The 20984-nt window shown below is 43.1% G+C and overlaps 1 protein-coding gene across 1 annotated transcript in view; it reads left to right on the forward strand.

The window, feature by feature from the left end:
• The first annotated feature begins 17177 nt into the window (after positions 1 to 17177).
• The window catches only part of MAPKAPK2 (MAPK activated protein kinase 2), a 96423-nt gene continuing 92616 nt past the window's right edge, over positions 17178 to 20984 (forward strand). The window contains exon 1 of the mRNA XM_048497596.1: positions 17178 to 17800. Coding sequence (XP_048353553.1) covers positions 17537 to 17800 — 264 coding nt within the window. The 5' untranslated portion in view covers positions 17178 to 17536. The remainder of the gene's footprint in view (positions 17801 to 20984) is intronic.

A 20984-nucleotide genomic window follows, 5' to 3' on the forward strand; every position in this document is an offset into this window, starting at 1 on the left:
ATTGCATGCTTTAATTTTAGAAGTTATGTTATTTGTTGTTGTTGCATCCGTCTGCCGGAACTCTCTGCTGCCGCCTCACCATCGTCCTGCCTCATTCCCCCTTTCGGAAGCCCACGCGCCGCCGTCGCTCCCCCTTCCCTTCGGCCCCCCTTTTTGCCAGAGCGACGCGGCGGCTCTAGCCAAGGCGGAGTATGTTTCCCTCGCGACTTCCCTTGTGGGAATCCCCGGACTTGTTTCCTGTAACACCAAGACTATCGGCCGTTCTGGCCTGTGCCCTTGCGAAGTTCACCAATTCTAATCGTGCCGCCATTGATTGTTTGTCATTGTTGATTCATATGAAAGTGCATGAGTTGCCAGATGCATTGGCTTGATTGTGTGCCTCATCGTCGGATCTTGTTTCATTCAATGTATATCTAATATTGCCTGTAACATGTGTAAGAAACCCCTCAACCTTCCCTTACATCGCAACCAAGTTCTAATGTTGCACAAGCAGCTCGGCCAGCTTGGCCAAATGGCGGAGGAGATGAGCGTCCCTTTAAATCACCCCCCAACATTTCGGCCTCCCTTCTAAATGTAAAAAAGGAGGAGATGTAGGGATGCACTGCTGACCCAGCAGCACCGTAAGTAGAGCGCTGGCACACCGGCGCTCCTACGGCCTTCTGGTCGCACCGCTCCCCCACCCCTCATCCCCCGATGAGTCACAGGTCATGAACTACCTGGCTCACGGACAAAGGGACAATGGTCTTGCCCCCAGGTGAGGATTAGGCCCAGACGCTGATGCTCCTCTCCGCACGTAGCAGCCAGGTGAGATCATGCATCACATGATGATCTCTCAGTCTCCCGCTCTCCCGCTCTCCCGGAATTCCCCCCGTTCCGCCCTTCTACACGCCCCCGCTAGAATCATAATAAAAGGTGCCAGGAACCAGCACGCGGCAGAGTCGCTAGGAACACGGACACCCGCGCTCCCGCTGCTGGCGCTCTCCACCAGATGAAACCTCCGCGTCTCGCCTCTTCCTTAGCGACGACCCTGCGGGGATGACTACACATAATAGTAGTACTAAAACCTAAACATAGCTACAGATGGCGAATGATAAAATGACAGTATTCCAACCTATAATATACATCTCCCCATCTCAAGATAGGGTGGTGGCGGTGGCCGTGCTCAATTGAATGAGCATGTTGATAATTGGTAGTTAATAGTTTCACCCACCTCCTGATGAACTCTCTGAACAAAAACTAATAAGCCATCTTACTGTCCCTTTCCTTTCCACGCTCTTGTCTAACCTAGCATCAGGGGTGTGTCAGCTTCGCAAACAATCTACAGAGACCTTAGGACAGCAATGTTTTTTTAGAGAGATAATGAAGCAGTATGTGATCCAAGAATTTTACCATAGGATCCACTATGACATTTCAAGTGATCCTGGGGGACATCTTTTGAATTGTGTGATGTGGCTATTTGGGGCAATAAGATGTCCATCTTTGAACCCTTTTTTGTGGAGCTTTCCTTGGTAACCTGGCTTTTTAAATACTTGATTCTTTTAAAACCTTTCCATAAGAGATCCCAAAACCAAACACTTCTAGAAGAGCTCTATGTTTCCTCATTCCTTAGTGTAGGACTCGATCTTGCTTGAATTTTCTGAATGAAGGATTTCAGGAACAGTACTGCTTCCTTTGCTCTAAAATATTTCTCGAAATTCGCCTCAGGTCTAAAGCGGACAAGCTATGCTATACAGTTATTCCATGTGATGGCTGCATTGAAGGTGTTGCCATCTTTACAGCTGGATTGTTACCAACCAACCACATGTACGCTTACCCAAGTATAGTTTCAAACCTCACGATGATCAGGGCAAAAGAAGCAGGAAATAACCTTAATTAGAACAAAGGTTTCTTGACATGCTTCAAATCTTGCAATTAATTAGATTTCTTGGTAGCTTAAAATATTAATTTACTACAAAACACTAATTTGACATAATTGGAAATAGGAAGTAAGTGCCTGCTGTTCTGCACATTTCAAGTGCTTCGAAGCAGATTCTCTGGAAAGGGTTTTATAATTTATACTAGTGGGGCCCGGCCACGCGTTGCTGTGGCAATTGTCCTTCTCATCACGGTCCGCAACCCACACAGATGTCCATGCAGGTCCAGTGAGCCGCAGCATAGCCTTTTGGGCTATGGAATGGAATGGAATGGAATCCCTCTTTCCCTTTTCAATTCACATTGTTATATGGTGGTGTCCTGTTTTTTTAGTATAATGTAACCCTTTCCATTCCACAACAGAACTGTCCAGAGTGCGAATCCTGCTGTCCATGAGGCTGGTTGACACGCACAGTCCTGGGTTGGGTAAGGCAGAACTGGGGCAAGCAGGCTATCCCAGTCAGGCAGCAGAGGCAGGGTGGTGAGGTGCTCAGATTGAGGCCAGCTCCTTGGATTCTTAAAGGGCCATGTGCAAAAGAAGCGGAGCCAGTAGTGTTGGTTCGCCCCCACCCCGCGGATTTTCTTAGAAGAAAAAGGCAAACTCCAGCTCGCTTTTAGTAAAAGAGAGCTGTGGCAAATATGGGTGAGGAAGTGGGTAAGTGGTGGTTGGATGTGAGAGAGGGCAGAGTGAGCTGTGTGAGGATGAGCTGGATGTGTACTGTGTGGTAGCAGTGGGTGTGGCACAGAGAGTGAAAGTTACCTGTGTGGGGGGGAGACCCCACCTGACGTCTCACATGGCAAAGTGTGTATGTGTTTCACTTCCACTCATATTACCTACCAGTATTACCTATTTACTGTTTTCACTGCTCATCTCTGTCCATCTGCAAGAACATTCTAAGCCCTCATCCCAAGCCCTCAGGCCACAGACAGACAGGCTGCACGAATATTCTAAGGGTGACAGTTAAACACAGGCAGCTTCAGGGCCTGGCGCACCAGGAAAAAGACGTTTTACCCGGCTCAGGTATGGACTTTCGGCGATTTGAAGGTCCCATTACCTGCCCGCAACAGGGAGGAACATCATGTGAAAATTAGGGGGTGATCCGTCCAGCAGTTTCGGCGTTAGGGAGTGACTAACAAAGTCACTGTTTGCTTTATATATATATACTAGCGGGGCCCTGCCACGCGTTGCTGTGGCAATTGTCCTTCTCATCACAGTCCGCAACCCACACAGATGTCCATGCAGATCCAATGATCCGCAGCTTTTTATATATATAGATAGATGTAATGCTGCCTGGCAACTGATAGATTCAATCACTTTGATATCTGATGGATGCTGCTGCCTCCAACAGATAGCTTATCAGTCTGTCATTTCTGACATCTGTGTCGTGAGCAGCTTGTAGGCACATAAGTGATTGCATTGGCTGGCCATACAACAAGATGTATACAGAGGCACAGGATATTAAAAAGCATGATCAACACAACTTGATTTTTTGCTCTGACTCTGAAACCAGAAACAAACATTTTGATCTTGGAACAATCCACATTGATAGAAAAGATATTAAAGAAGTTGAGGGATCAGATGATAGATCAGTTCATACCACAACAGTTGTGCAGTTGGCAGTAATTTACTGGAGGGGATCCAGACATCTTTCCCTGAAATAGTATTTCTTTTATGGGTTTTATTTACTGGAGGCAGAGGGATTACATGTTACTAGCATTCAAATTAAGAAAATACAGTTCCCACACACTGTCCACACCTGCATCAAGATCGCAGTGCCCTGAAAGGACAGAAAATAACTCATCCCTGTGTCTTCTCATACCTCATCAGCAAGGGGAACTTTAATTTTGAAATGGAAATCCTTTTCACTTTTCTGCCTGTAGCTTGGCAGAGGAGATTCTTTGGGTTAGGATGACATCAGTTGGGAATGTCACCTCAGTCTAATAACACATGGGAAAGAAACACTGGAGAATTTCACCAGACCTTCAGCAACTTCCACCCTACCATCCACCCGACCATGAACCAATCCACAAGCAACACATTTTCTAGACATCATTGTACAAATACATAATGGAAGCACAAAAATCACCTTATACCAGAAATTACAAATTGGCAAACATGCTTCCAGTCACTATCGTGAACACACACAAAAGATCCACTGTCTTCAACAGGAGTGTCAAACATTCGGTCCAGAAGCTGGATCCAGCCCCTTGAGAGGACTTATCAGGCCTGCAAGCTATCTGAAGCAACCCCTCACCTCCCACAGTGAGCCCACTGTGAGCTCATTAGTCTAGGCAGCCACCTACTCTGCTCCTGATCTGGCTGGGCAAGCCCACTGTGGGTTCACCAGTCTAGGCACTGACCGCACCCCTCTGTGGTCCACGCAACCACCCAAACTTGCTGACCTAAAAGTGGCTGTCCTCAAACAAAGACATTTTAGAGGGAAATTACAATGTGAGATTGCCCGACTCAGTTCGCAAGTTCAGAATAATAGACACTTCCACCCAAGGCTGAATAAGGATATAGGCTTTTTATCTCACTACTGTCACCCCACCGCCTCCAGAGGGCTTTCCAATGGTGTGGAGATGCAGAAAAAGCGCACACACATGCACACACCAGAGGTGTAGCGCCAATGGGGCCAGGTGGAGCGTGACGCCCTAGGCCAGGGCATTCCAGAGGTGTGGCGGGGAATTCTGGAAGCGTTCTGGGGTGGGAACAGATGGTGTTGTGGCAGGGGCGCAGGGCATGTGCGCACCCCGGGTGGAGTTCACTCTCACTCTGCCCCTCTCACACACGCCACAGGGCCACAGTGTTCGTTCACAGGCATGTTTGCCCTGTGGAGAGCAAATTTGTTGGTGCAGACACATGCCACCTCCACAAATGGATTCAGCTCCCCCCCGCCCCCCGGATTGGGCCATTAGTGTTCCTTCCACCAATTTTCACTCCACCTTCATCTAAAGTTAATCCAGTTTTCCTTATGACATGTTTTGCATATAAACTGAAGAGATAGGGAGAAAAAAATAATTCTTGTCTGACACTTTTGCCAACTTGAAACCATTCTGTTTCTCCATATTTTGTCCCAACACCAGCCTCTTCTGCAGAGTACAGGTTGTGCATCAAAACAATCAGATTTTGTGGCACATCCATTTCTTTTCAAACCAACGGTAGCTTTTCATGATCCACACAGTCAAATGCTTTGCTATAATTTATGAAACACAAGTTGATTTTCTTCTGAAATTTTCTCATATGGCCCATCTCTAGTATCTCTTCTTTTTCTGAATCCAGATTTTGATGGACTATATGACTTGGAATAGCTCTATTGATATCCCAACTACTCCTGGTGATTTATTTATCCCAATTACTCACAGTGCAGCTTTCACTTTATTTCTAAAACTGTCTTCTTCAAAACATTCTTCTTGGACGAAATCTGTAATCCTTTAATCTCTTCTGTATAGTTTTTCAATTTATTGTTCCCAACTTTTAAAAATTTTATACCATTCAGTTAATGTATTTCCATGTTAATTTTTCAGCATTCCTAACTGTGCTTTAAATTTTCCTTTGATTTCTTGGATCTAGTGGAATGGATCTCTTGTTCTCCCTTTTTTATTATTCTTTTATATTTCTTTATACTAGTTATAATTATCTCTGTCTCTATGTACAATTCACTGGAATGCTGCATTAAGATTTCTGATTCTAATTCTGTCACTTTTTACTTTTGTTTCCCTTCTACGAGTAGCAATTTTAAGAGTTACATTAGTCTTCCCTCAAGGCTTTTCATTTCTTTTGGCTACAAGAGTAGTTCTTGTGCATTATTCCTTGGTAATATCTCTGGTTCCAACCCATAGTTTTCCTAGTTACATTAACTGGAACTTAGTAATGCAAATCTGTTCTTCACATGGTCTTTAAATTCTTTAGGAATGTTACTAAAATTGCATATTGGCATTATGTATGTTTTGGTGTTTTTTCCAACTTTATTCTAAATTTTAATGTTAACAATTCATGGTCTATACCACAATCGGCTCTTGGTCTTTTTTTAGAAGTAGTAATAGACCTTCTCCATCTTCTGCTTCTGATTATGCTTCTTAACATATCTATCTATCTATCTATCTATCTATCTATCTATCTATCTATCTATCTATCTATCTATCTATCTATCTATCTATCTATCTGTCTGTCTGTCTGTCTGTCTGTCTGTCTGTCTGTCTGTCTGTCTGTCTGTCTGTCTGTCTGTCTGTCTGTCTGTCTGTCTGTCTGTCTGTCTGTCTGTCTGTCTGTCTGTCTGTCTGTCTGTCTGTGCAGTTGGTAAACTAATGATCAATATTTTTCTTTTCTACCTTAAACTGTAATCAATATTTCTTTAACTTAACAAACTAATAATGTAGATGCAATTATCATTTGTATTGTCTTTCTTTTTTTCTTTCTGTATTACCCCCTGTATATATTGAAAAAAATATTATGGAAAGAAGTGGTTTATCATTTTTTCTTCTGTACAGTATGAGCCAGAGTTAGCTGAATTCTTCCACTCCCATAACAATTGGGATTATCCATTCACTTCTGCTGATGTGGCCCCTGGTCTCTGAACGGGGTGGGTGCATCTTAGTCTGGTGTCTCAGCTGTGATCATTCTGCCTTGAGTGACTCGGCTAGGAATTTAGCCTCTTGACAGAGTCTAAACTATTTAGGGTACTGTTCTCAGCTTCACTGACATACACAAACCCCATCACTATGTTAAGGTGTGATCCAAGAGGGGTGGGGGTGGGGGCAGAAGGTAATATCATCATACAAATAGTATGTAATATTTATGAACAAAATTAATCAACTCTAATGATAAACATATTTTTGAAAGTATATTTACACAGCAATTGTGATTTGATGACGTGATTATATTGCACAAATATCTTCTATTACCAAGTTCTTGGAAAACACTTTCAGTGAGTCAAACATTGTCTTACAAAGCATTTTACTCATTCCAAAATAGAAAATACTTCATAGGAGATTTTCCTAATCTCCCCAACATCTCCAGATTTTCCACTGGAATGGTTTAAAACCTTGGCAAAAATGGAGGTAATCCCTATTTTCTATATTATTGGAAATGTTCTGTTTTGCCATTATGATATTAAAGAATTAAAAAATTAATAAATAAAACAAACTAAATCTAAGCCTGAATAAAATGTCTATGTATTACATATAGTAGAAAGCCTATTCATAGACAATGGTTCTTCTGTGTGCGTGGCATTTTACTAGTAACTGTGTGAACATATTACTATTTCTCAAATGCTCTTTACGTTTGCTGAGCAACATACCATCCATGATATATTTATTAGTGTTTGAAGACCCTTTCTCCTATCCTCCTGAGCATGGTGCACAGGGTTTCGCGCTGGTCCCTTGCAAATGCCAAGTTGTTGAATGATAAATAGATTCTGATTGTCCCTTATCTTTTCAGTCCAGTTCTGAGCCATACAGATTCTGAGCCATACATGGAATACCAGGTTAATTTGCTGCTGCTGTGATGTGCTTTGTTCTTTGTAAAACGCATTCTCACCCCTTGGCCTTTCTTTGACACTAAGGCTCCCTGCTCTGTTATTCATGTCTCTGCTCTTCATGGGAATTGATTAGAAATAAACTCTCATCAGAAAACAGAGGGTGCTTTGGTCTGTGCAATTATTAACTCATTGACGCTTTCACTTGACGTATGTATTAGGGATGCCTGGAACAAATGTTTTGAGACTTATTGAGTGAAGCTATGTGTGGAAGAAAAGATTTATTCCCTGTACGGAGGTTTCCTGGTAATTTTTATTTAAGCTAGTAAAACAGCAAAGTTGAGTGGGCTATTATCTTAATGTTCTGTACCTTTGTTAAATAGGTTTCAGGCACACTATGGACAAATAGCACAGACTAATATTGTTCTCATCCTTGAAAGACTGGAACACTTGGTCACTACTGATGGACCTTGGCAGAAAATACAGATAGCAGGTTTTCTAGTCTGGTAGACAGGAAGGAAAAACATCAAGGTCCCATGGAGGCAGCTGGACACCATATCAACAAACTGGCTGCATGCAGGAAAGGGCAGTAGCCAGGTTTACCTAGGAAGCTCAGTATTAGCCTGGGTGGAATGAATGCAGGCAGAGAATCCTGTAACTGGCTTGCTTGCAAGTAAGTCCCACTTACTTGTGAGTAAGCCACGCTTACTCGTGAGTTGGGTTCCAGCTAAATAGCTTTGAGAAAGGGATTGTTTATAGCACAAATGCAGTAAGAAGGTAGAATGCTTAACTTTTCCTCTACCTCCTGTTTTTCCATTGAGACCTCCCACAACTGCATCCCACTGACTCCTCCCCCACTCACCCCCCCCACCCCGATTCACAGGTATGTGTTTGGAAGGTAAACATATATTGGATATTCTACAGTGGGAAAGTAGTGAAGAGGGAGGAGGATAAGTATCTGCCCAATTCAGCCACAGTGTGGCCTACAGATTGCCTGTCTTGACAGGTTCATCTGTTCAGGTGAAAGGGCAGAGTCATTTATGTGGAGTCCTGGAGCACCTGGTACCTGGCTTCCTGCTTAGTTCCCCTCCCCCAACTCCATTGCCTTCTGTTTCACCACCCATGACTCATACTCTTTCACACTGTGAATGCTGCTTTAAAAAAGAGAAGCTCTTGGGATGCTGAATCCTGTGCCTAAATTATGCAGTGCTATTGTACCATGTGTGTACCCCGGATCCAAACCTCACTATTCATATATTCTTGATATTTACTGCTCCCCTGACTGTCCACACAGCTAACAGGCTAGGTGGTGGTGGAGTCACAGTGGGCCCATTATCTGCCATTGATATTGTGTTATAGTGTTTTAAAGTTCAATTTTAATCAGGTCAACTATTTGACAATTGTTTGATAAATGTTATTACATTGTTTCCTGTCCTGAGCCTGGTGTTGACTGGGTCAAGGCGGAATAGTAAATTTAATAAAATAAATAAAGAAGCAGCTTAATGAAGCTAAATATCCCAGGGGCCATTACTTCTGCTTTTTCCAGGAATGCTTCCTTTCATGTACTGTATTGCTGAGTGCTAGCAACTGTTGTGTGCCTATAACATTCTATTGGTTTCCAGTCTTCTGGTTAAGCCTGGTGACCTCCCAGAATTATAACTGATCTCCAGATTACAAAGATTGTGCCCTGAAAAAAAATGACTGCTTTGTGGGGTGGACTGTATGGCAGTGGTTCCAAACCTTTTTTCCACTCATGTACCACTTGGCAACCCATTTTCCTAAACTGTACTCCCATATTAGCATGTATTTGCTTTATTTCAAATGTATATGTTGTTACTGGTCTAATGATGGGATTAAAAGAAATGGAATAATAAGAGGAACAAACCGTGCACACATATTTACACTCAAACTCAAAAGATACAATTAGCTCAAATTAATACTTAGTTAACTTAAAAACGACATTGCATAAATTAATACATTGATTTTCTGACATGTAATTTATTAATACATGAAATCTTTAATATCTGATAATACAGGAATTGAGAAATTTATTTTAAATGTAACGGATGACAAAAACTGTAGTTCATAGAGAAAATGTGGAAAAAACCACCTCACTGAAAACAGCACAATGGCAGTCTGCATTTGAATGTTCACGCAGCGGAAGAGAGAGCCTGTGAAGAGGCATATCTGCCAAAATAACAAAACTATTAGGTTCTACTCCCAAACTTCCAGGAATATACCAGTCCAGTGTGGACAACCCTAATCTGAGACTGCACATTGGTCAGCAGAGTGTTATTGGCATGCTTAAAGAAACGCGGAGGCTTTTAATATGTAAAAGAAGTTTTCAGGTTGAGCCATCATATACTACCATCTTTGTATATGTTTCTCGCAAGTATAATATGTACACTGGTAAGAGGAAAATTGCCATCGTGGTATTTTCAGCCATGGAATACTGAGCAACAACACACACATTCCTGTCTTGAAGTGTGCAGAACTTATCCTATAAAACAGTATTTCCAAAAGACCTGAGGGCTGAGTCACCTTTTATTAAATTAAAATTGATGGCACACTTTATTCTTATACCCCCAAAAGCTTCCTATTAGAATGTAAAAAAGTATGCATTGCTCACTCTCAAAGGAGACCAACCCTGAGGTTTCTTCGTGAATCACTGTTGTGAATGTGTCTTTTGATTGGAGGAGGGATTCCCACAGAAACGCAATTGAAGTGCTCAGACCAGGGGAGGGAGTTCTGATGTATAATCATACCAGTGATTGAATGACCCAATCACTCCTGAAATACTACCGTATTTCCAATCTTTGGAGGTGACAGAGAATGAAATCATGCAGAGATGCAGTGGGCAGCCTCTTGTCTCTCTGTGGTGTGGATTTTTTTTTAACTCACAGGAGCCTTTAAGTTTAATTCATTTTATGACACTGTTTCTGAAGATAATATTTAAGATCTGTGCTGTTTGATTGAATTACTTTTCATATTTTGTAATCTGCCTTGAGTTTCAGTGAGAAAGGTTAGCTGTAAATATAATTAACAGAAGCAAAAACAATAATGTTAGTTTCCCAAATCAATGCATTTGCCCCAGACTTTTTCATCTACCTAAGGCAGCTGTGGGCTGAACAAGTGTCCTCAATAGCAGAATAGGCAACAGTTCAGCCAGCTACCTATTTATTCTTCGTTCAGACATCATATGAATTGCATATGTATGTCTGGTGTCTAGGTCTGGATGCTGAACAAGGTGTGGATTGATTAAGGGACTGTTTTTCAGACTGTCTTCCTGCCTCTTCTCTGCTGCAGCATGATTTACCCATGCAAGCTCATGCTTGTGCTGTTTACCTCTGCTCAGGGGGACAGATGACTGGGAAAGAAGGGAGTGGATTGGTTAAGGCAGAATCTTCTCCTTTCCCTTTCCCCTCACCCCTCCCTTTTCATAACTACTTGGCTCGCCCAAGGCTTGTACATTTGCTTTTCTGCTTGAGAACCTGTGGTCAGAAGGGAGAGAAAAAAGAATGGTGGTCCTGCCCTCCTCCAGCTGTTTATGTTTTGCAACAACCCTGCAAGGTTGGTGATTTTGAGAAAGAGGAACAAGCCCAAGGTTATCCAATGAAATTTTTTAACTGAGTGGGGATTTGAACTTGGGCCATGCCACTGTAGTCCTCCTAGTTCAATACTCTAAGGTTAGTGTTGGCAACTGTGGGTAAGAAAATTCCTGGATATTTAGGGGCAGAACTGGGGAAAGTAGGGTTTGAGAGGAGAGGGAGCTCAGCTTGGATTTGAATTCATAGAGTTGGCAACCCTATCCTAAAAATGATATTATCTTTGATCTTAGAGGTTCCATTTCGCTAACATGTCCTACACTATAGCCATAGCCTTGTCATGTATGGTTTGACTAAGCCTGTGTTGAAGCCATCTAGACAGGGTTTCTTAAGGTTGTTTGGGTGAGAGCCCACCACTGGATTTTTGCAGTCTTGTATGTGCCAGGGAAACATCAGTCAAAATAAATGATTGACTAGTCTAGCATCACAACATGACAAGGTTGTCAAAAATATCCTCTTGTTTTAGTGGTTAGAGAAGGCCAGTGATATCAATAATTATTGCTACATGCAATAATCACATGTAGCAGTGTACATGTGGGTTGTATACTATATCTTATGTGAGAGGGCTTTCTGTGTAAAAATGTTGTTCTATCTGAGTCACCCTTTAATAGGTAAAAGCTGATGCTGCCCCTTTCACACGGCTGTATCTGCAATAAAACATTACTGCATTGGCCTGATATACACTATCATCTCAATGCAGCCTAGGGCAGAAGCTGCGCAGTTTAGTGTTGTTCTTCTTGTGCTTTTAATTGTGCTTATGATTATGTCTTTTTATATCCATTCTTTAAAAAAATATTTAGAGCTGAACTGTCTGCATAGCTTAGGAGACTGTGTTTGGTCTTCTCAGCTGTAATGTCTCCGGACCACCTGTACCCTAATCAGAATTTCCCTGTTGCTGGCACATGATCCAGAATAAGAGAGCATCTTCAGAGCAAATAGTGTGTTCTTTTGCATGCCAGCTGGCAGCTATTCAGGCACAAGTTCAAAGGCTTCATGTTTGTGATGACAACAACCTCCTATCCCTCCTCCCATCAACCTAAAAAAATGGCCTTTCATAAATACCAAAGGCTGGCCTGATATCAACTTCAAATTTTCCTTCTGCCTTTGCTTTTTGGGAACAGAAGGAAGGCATCAGTCATTGTTGGCATTTTCTGCACCAAATACCACAGTTTTCTTAATCAGTATATTATATGTAGAGAATATTTTTGCCATTGCTATTGACTCAGACAACACTGCCCATTCTACTTCTTTTTATATTTGTCGGTTGATAGCAATTCGTGAAGCCAATGAAGCAACCTTAGAACCAATTCATGCCAATCAAGCAATTCAAGAATGCAAGATGGATGAATAGAGAACTCCATGATGAGCTATGAAAGAAAAAGGAAATGTTCAAGAAATGGAGGGAAAGACATACCTCTAAAGAAGAGTATCTACAAGTTGCTAGGCACTGTAAGTCAACCACCAAAGAGGCCAAAGCTCACAGTGGCCAGGAAGGCTGACAACAAGAAGTAAATCTTCAGATATGTGAAGAGCAAATGCAAGGTAAAAGAGGCAATAGGCCAACTGTTGGATGAGAATGGAGAAACTCTGAAAGACAACAGAGACAAAGCAGAAAGGAGCCATGCCTTATTTTGCCTCATCCTGGCTACTGGTTGACATGGTGGTCTGAGAAGTTGCTGAAGAAGGAAACAGGCTCATCTATTGATGGTAGTAGGCAAGACAAGGCATGGGATCCTGGCTACTGGTTAACATGGACAGAGAGGTTGTACCTGGCTGCATTGGATGAGTACTTATCCCCCTGATGAGGTGCTGTACATCCAAGATTGCTCAAATAACGTTCTAGAGAGTTTGCAGAATCGGTCTTTGTCCATCATCTTCAAGACCCCTTGGAGGATGGGAGATGTGCCACAAGACTGGAGGAGGACAAATGTTATCCCTATCTTCAAACAAGGGAAGGCGAGATGACCTATGGAACTGCAGCAAAACCACAGAAAAACATTTGTAGTACAGAAATCGAATCAAAAAGAATGACAACTATAACAGGCTACACAGTAAACTAACAGGTAATGAATGTTAAAAACACAGTGCTGCGAGTGCTGAACTTTAATTTAATAAACACACATAGTAGTAAAGATTCACATGTGAGCTCAATTTATACTTTGCGAAAAGACAATTAACATGTGAGTAAACATACAAAGGCTTCCAATCAAAACCCAAACTGTTATATCTAATAGAGGGGTACAGATAGCGCTAGTATTGATGGGATCCCAAAAATTTTGTGCCCGTTTCATGGTTCATATAGTCTCCCATTACTTCAGATATTCATTACTCTCATAGTAATTTTGCAGCATGGGATTGTTGTAATGTCATCAGCATTGTTTACCTGGATTTCAGGAAAGTTTTTGACAGGGTTCCCCATGATGTTCTGATAGATAAACGGGAGGAATGCAGACTGGACTCTATGATAGTTAAGTGGATAGAGAACTGGTTGGAGAACCACACTCAAAGCACTGAAATGGCATTTCATCTGAGTGGAGAGAGGTGATACAGGGCTTGGCTTTGGGCCTTGTACTTTTCAATATTTTATAAATGATCTGGATGAGGGGGTGGAGGGACTAATTAAATTTGCAGATTACACCAAAATGGGAGGAGTGGCAAACACCCCAGTAGACAGAAACAGAATTCACAGAGATCTGAACACACTGGAAAAGTGGGTAGATGTGAGTAAGATGCAACTTGACAAAGATACATGCAAAGTTCTACATCTGGGTAACCAAAATAAGAAGCACATGTACTGGACTGGGTAGCAGTGTTTAAGAGCAACATCTTGGGGTTTGGGTGGACCATAAGCTAAATATGAGCAGTCAGTATGATGCAGTGGCAAAAAAGACAAATGTGGTTTTCAACAGAGGCATAACATCCAAATCGTAAGATGTTGTAGGTGTGTCATACACTGCATTAGTCAGGGATGCTATATGAGATCTGGAGACCGCACTTAAAAAATGATGTGGACAGAACAGAGTGCATGCAGAAGGCTGAGGGAGTTTGTGAGGAAAGGCTGAGGGACTTTGGAATGTTCAATCTGTAGAAAAGGAAGTTGAAGGGTGTCATGATTGTTCTCTTTAAGTATTTGAAGGACTGACATTAAGGGGAGGACAAGGAGCTGTTCCTGTTGGCAGCAGAGGATAAGATTCACAATAATGGGTTTAAATTACAGGTTTATTATTAGGAAGAAAAATTTTACAGCAAGAGTAGTTCACCTGTGGAATTGACTGCCTAGTGAGGTGGTGAACTCTCTCCCTCACTAGCAGTCTTCAAGCAACAGCTGGATCAACACTTATCAGGGATGCTTCGGCTGATCCTACACTGAGCAAGGGTTGGACTAGATCAGTGGTGGCGAACCTATGGCACGGGTGCCAGAGGTGGCACTCAGAGCCCTCTCTGTGGGCACTTGCAAACAGAGTGCCCCCCCCATCTAGGCTGGCCTGTTCCGCTGGGCTCGATTATTAGCATTAAACCTAAGACCTCGTTTTGGGGAAGCAGTGTAGGTAACCCTGTCAAGCTCTGTTAAACCCCACTGATTTTCATGTGAAGAACTACGATCGTTTACCGGTACTTGGGAGTCAGCTCGGTTGCTGGCAAGGGGGCTTGCTTCTGAGTAAACCGTCCTAGGGTCGTTATTCACCCATTGGAAGAGTTGCACGGTTGCTTCAAAGCAAAGCCACCGACTACCACCAAGCTTACTCCTGAGTAACGCACGCCTCGGAGCCAACCATTTTTTTCTAAACTAAAACCTCAGTGTTCAGGTTAAATTGCCGTGTTGGCACTTTGCGATAAGTAAGTGGGTTTGGGGTTGCAGTTTGGGCACTCAGTCTCGAAGAGGTTCGCCATCACTGGACTAGATGGCCTGTATGGCCCCTTCCAACTCTGTAATTCTAAATGAACCCAAATCCCACAGGCACATTTTTAAAGGACTGGGATTGACTGTGTACCAGATATTGGCACAATTACACTGATTTTCTCTATCCAAGGACAATTGTATAATTCTCTTATGACATGATTTATGATGTAGGTAAGTATTAACTGGGTCTATGTTATTTGCACTGGAAAAACATTATGTTTGATTCATTTTGGTCAATTATTACATATCCTTTTAAACAGTCTTTTGGCTTTGTCCTGTTGCTTGCATCCAGACATATCTCAGTTTTTGAAAAAGTGATATTCCTTTACTTCAAAGACTGTCTACCTTTCTCTTCATCTGGCACAGGAGGTTATGAGCATCAAAGTCAGTAGCAATTGTCACATTTCCCTTCTTATTTAGTATGCTCTCCATCTCTGGTAGGGTTCCCAGATCAAAGTTGGGTCTGAAGTTCTCCCAGAATGAAAACTGATCTCCAGAGTACAGAGACCAGGTTCCCCAGAGAAAATGGTAATTTCACAGGTGGACTCTGAGAAATGGAAGTCCTATAGTGACATCAGTCTCTGCTGAAATCCTTCTCTTTCTCAAGCTGCAGCATCCCCAGGCATTGCCCACAAATCTCAAGGAAATGTCCAAGCTGGAGATGGCAACCCTAGTCACTGGGACTGATGGATATCTGGACACTTCAGGTGTAATCCCTTTACTTTTACTTGTGTGATGATGTGGCTTCTATAGGTTTGGATCACTTGTGGTTCATATTTACATACACAATTACATTCTAGATCCATAAAAATAGATTTGAAATCTGCAAGGAACTACTTTGGTGGGTTCAAAATCACAAGACTTCTCTGAGGTCCCAGTCACATTTGCCTTGTGTTATTAAAACAGACTGAAGAAATTTATGTTATTATTTGGCTGAACACCAGAAACTGTGTACTCTCAACCCACCACTTGAAATGGGCTAGAAACTACCTCTTGATTTTTCTAGAGTCCAGTCAGATTAGAACAGTTTCCCATCTAGGTTTGTACTCTGATTAGGATATTTACTAATAGCTATATACCAACATTTTTGATCTTCAAGATTTTAAACAACTGTTTTGAGGGCAGTGTAGTAAATACATTTCCCATTGCTTGTCCCCTATTCTTGTTATTTATCTATAGTCCACTAGTTTAATTTTTTTTAATTTCAAGTTTTGCTTGAGAATTCAACTTTCTTTCCATTTCTTAAAAAAGTCACCAGCCTACTGGCATATCACAGTAAGGTGATCCTGAATATGAAAAAGAGGTGAATGGTCCAAGGCAAAAATCTTTAACATACATGAGCGGGCACCTTGCCTGAGCCCATATTGCCCGTTGCATGCCCAAATTTGTTTATCTGTCTGGTTGCATTTAAAACAGGTGGGGGTGAGCATCAAATTAGGAGTTTTACAGACACCTCAGACAGCCAAAAAGACAAATAAGTGGGTTCTAGATCAGAGCAAACCTGAACTCTCTCTTGAAATTAAAATTAATTAAAATTAAATTAAAATGAGGATATCCTACTTGCTCATATTAGCATAGGTGTCAAACTTGCAGCCCTCCAGATGTTATGGACTACAGTGCCCATCACCCCTGCCAGCATCATGCTGACAGGGGATGATGGGAACTGTAGTCCATAACATCTGGAGGGCCACGAGTTTGACACCTGTGCATTAGGGGAAGACAAAACTCGCTGCCAAAGACAATAACACTAGGAAAGGTTGAAGACAGTCGGAAAAGGTGAAGAACCAACATGAGGTGGGTTGACTCTGTAAAGCCACAACTCTCATTTTAAAAGACTAGGTTAAACCTGTTAACAATAAGACATTTGGGAAGTCAATAATTCATAGGGTCGCCATAGGTAGGAACCCACTCAAGGGCATTTAACACACCCACACTTCTTTCAAGATTTCTCCATGCATTTATTTGGGTCAGCTAATAATTGCAATTCTAGAAGTCACTTTAGAGTCACACAGAGCTCTTTTGACATTTAACGAAGTTGCTTGCCGCGTCCGACGTTCACCCGGCAACGTCTACAAACAAAGAAGAATAAATCTTCCATTGACCACGTTAAAACGCACCTGGGCGCCTCCGCCCTCCCCCCCTCGAACCTTCCACTCTTCTCCCCAGCTCGTCACTGGCCGCAGCCCCACCTCAGGCTCCGCCCACACCCGGGGCGCAGCCAGTCAACGCGAGGCTGTGACATCAGCGCAGGGAAGCCGACCCGGGGAAAGGAACGAGATTGATACATTGCAGCGATTCCTTTTCCTGTCTCGCCGATCTGGAGAGCCAGCGAGCCGGGCGCGGGGGCCACGCTGGGGCTGGGGCTGGGGCTGGGGCAAGGGAGGGCTGTCCTCAGAAGGGGCGGCCGCCGCCTGTTCTGGTGAGATCCGGCGGCTTTCCAAGTGTGGAGTTTCTTTCAAGATCCCGGGGAAATCGCCTCAAAAGAAACTGTGTCTTTTCCAAACAGCGAAGCGGGAAGGATCCGAGTTGTGATCTAGCTCGCGTGAGCAAACTTCCTACTATTGGGGAAAGAAAGGGACGGAGGAAGGGTGAGGCGGCCGGAGAAGGGACTATTGCCAGCTGCCTCGGCTACGGACGGTACGATGTTGTCTAACTCCCAGAACCAGAACCCCCAGGTACTTTTTCCCAACCCACCCCCTCCTCCCCCGCCGCCCCTCCAGCCACAGCCGCCGCAGATGGCCCAGCAGCAACAGTTCCCCCAGTTCCATATCAAGTCCGGCCTTCAAATAAAGAAAAATGCCATCACGGATGACTACAAGGTCACCACTCAAGTGCTGGGGCTGGGGATTAATGGGAAAGTTTTGGAAATCTTTAACAAGAGAACCTCGGATAAATTTGCTCTGAAGGTAAGTTTTGGGGGTGGATGAGAGGCTGAGTCTATTGACTTGTAAACCGCCTTTTAAAAAGTTTGGACATGTTAGAAGTTTAGATTAGTTTGACTTAGAAATTATGGCCAATTGAAATAAACAGGCTGCCGAGTAAATACGATGTGGGTCGTGGCTGTAGGGCGGACGAGAGGGGCTTTCTGTGATCTTCCCAATACTACATCGGTCACTACCGGTGCTGATAAACAAAAGTTGATCCGTGTGTGTGTGTGACGTCTCCCTGTCGGGGGTGGTTGAGTCTGGTCAAAAATGAACACAATAAAAGAAGTTTTTCCGTGCTGTGTAGAAGTTCTCGTTTTAATCGATGTTGTAAAGTTCTCTCTGTCTATCTTTTTTTAAGGGAGGGGGCAGCCGATGATGTCATTCCTCCGTGGATTTTCCCATTCTTCTCTCCCCCCTCCCCCCTGCTGGGCAAATTCCGCGTTTGAACGAATCAGGAGTTCCCCAGCGAGCGCCCAGGGGGGTGGTGTGGTGGTGGAAAGAATCCCCAGAGAGCCAAGAGCGGCCCAGTGCTGTAAATCCTTTTCTCTTGACCTCCGCCACAGCATGTAACGTGTGAACATAACTCTCTCTGTGTGTTAGATCGGCACTTTGCTAGGAGCGGGCGACCAAAGCAGGGCGGAGGGGCGCCTCGATCTTCATGTGTTGTGAATATGGTCCGATTCTCTAAGGGGAAGGGGGAGAAAACCTTGATCGCGCAGCATCTTCTCGGGTGGGGGGCGGGCGGGTCGCTGGACTCCTAAGTCTAGAGTAGAGGGCACCTCGTTGGGGATTCGGACTGAGTTGTGGTTTGAACCTGTACGTATCACCCTCATTCATAGATTGTGACTTCCGACCTCCCTGGTGCCTCTTCCCCCTCCCCCTCTCCTTTTTAGACCCGCTTCTCTAAAACCCTCCCTCTCCCCCAGAAGTGTTGGTGAGGTGCAGTTCCTGGAATTTAGAGAAACGGTTAGTTTCGCCATGGTTTGGTAACTGGCTGGGGCCTCTTCCCCCGCCCAGATTCTCCGAGCAAGGGGGCGGGACTGGCCAGCAACAGTTTTCCGCTTGATAGTAAAGGGGACATGTCTGCTGGGGGTTTTACAGCAGGGAAGGGCCTTGATAATGTATCTGCCCAGGACTAGTAATCAGCTTACAAAAGGGACAGACTGTAAATCAGAACCGTAACACTAGATAAGGGACATGGAGGTTCTTAAATTGTCATTTTAAAGTGCTGGTTGAGAGCTGTCTTGTTTCTCATCATGGACAATGGAAACGAAGCTTAAGGTGGTTTCACTTTGTTGCTGCTGTCTTAATGGGGTCCTTTTATTATGCATTTTTCATTTTTCATATCCATTCTCTAAAAGCTCCTCGGAGTCTCCCTTCTCAGCATACGTGATTATTGTTAATGTCAGAAAGAAAGCGTAAGAGATTGGCCTAAAAAGAAATCCAATATAGTCATTAGGGCTTTTCAGAGATGGCATTAGAAACACTTTTTTTTGGTATTTAGGCTAACCTGTATATTATAGTGTATATTCTAGCACTAGCTATACACTAGGTGTAAAGTTGTACCCTTTCTGCTTTTATCCATCTTTGGCAACATTCATATATAAAGCAAGTGATTCAAAGGTATTCTGTGAACACGCTTCTGCATTCAAATTGCAAAGCAGTTTAAGTACTGAGCCTGTTGAGTTATTGGAGACCCTTGACAGGAATCTCCTATTTCTTTATGCTTCTTTCAGTAGTGACTGGTAGGGGAGGATTGCATAATTTCACTATGCTGTTCTCTGAATGTAAGTTAACCCACATTTCCCTAAAGCTGCTGATTGCCATTATTAGGTAACTACACTGGCAGAAGGAGAAGCTTCAGGAATAATTTACGTTGGGGGAAATGAGCAGGGCCCATCACTTCCAATCCAGTTCACCCCTGCCATGGCTGCTATTAAAAAATGTAAAGAGGTAACTGTATCTTATAGGAACAGTGAAATCCCTCTCAGCTGTGCAATCGACTGATAGACCTTAGAGGAATCATTCATTATCTTTCATCCTAACCTGCCTCACAAGGCTGGTTGAGAGGCAGGCAGAGTCCAAGGTACATCATCTTGGAGAAAGACAAGATACAAATGATTGTTGTTTTCAGTACTGTGTTACACTAATAGCTGCAACACTTACAAACGCTAGCCCATAAGACTTTGTCTAGTCAGTCCTGGAAACATATCTAGAAGACCAGATGAGGGATTATATCCAGGCCTTAGTTAAAAGGAACATTTTCCTGGGGTGGCTGAACAGTTATTCATAGTGAGCAAATTGCCATTGTTGACAGTATTTTCAAATGTTCCAGTGTCCCCTACTGACACGAGTGATGGACATAAGTATGCTTTTATATGTAACAGCCAATTAAAAAAAAACACTGGACACAGTGTGTAACAGACTTGCCAGCCACAGATGCAGGCGAAATGTTAGGAACAAGATCTACCAGACCACGGCCACACACCCCAGAAAACCCACCACAACCAGTTAAACCCCCCCCCCATGAGTTTAAAACAGGTGCAACAGGGAATGGATTGGGGCAGAAAGTAGTATTTTGTACAATTGTGAGGTTTTTCAAATTACAGAGAATTTCTCAAAATGGCAGCGCTACCTGCAAGTTTTAAAGGTACACTTTTATTTTTCTGGATTTAGCACCTCTTTCTGTGAGATGTTTAGGTTGGTTTGTGATGGTATCTTAATTCACATGTCTGAAATAAAAATAGCCGTATCATATTGAACAGATGAGTCGGGAACAGTAGATGGAAGGAAGGGAAGTACAGGACTAGGAAAGAAGGAATATGTGCAGATACACTGGCATGTCTTTAGGGCCAAAATAGTCATGATTATGGTACATTGTCTATTATCCAGTTTCCCAAGTTTTAAGAGCAACAGTGGGGAGACCTGACTGTGGCAAAGAATGGTTTGCCATTCTAAAGTTATTGTTTTTCCCTTGAGCATAATCTTACTACATACCTACCTCTAAATTCCCCCTTCCCCCACCAACAGTATTTTTTTGGGGAGGAAGAAAAGTCCATGTAAAACAGAAAGTGGTATGCAGGAAAGGTGTTCATGCCCCTAGCTTTGCTAGTGCCTGATTTGCTTGAGGCCCTCCCACAGCTACCATTCACAGTTTGACAAA

Source organism: Sphaerodactylus townsendi, linkage group LG05, assembly GCF_021028975.2.
Source record: "Sphaerodactylus townsendi isolate TG3544 linkage group LG05, MPM_Stown_v2.3, whole genome shotgun sequence".
In the NCBI taxonomy this organism is placed as follows: Eukaryota; Metazoa; Chordata; class Lepidosauria; order Squamata; family Sphaerodactylidae; genus Sphaerodactylus; species Sphaerodactylus townsendi.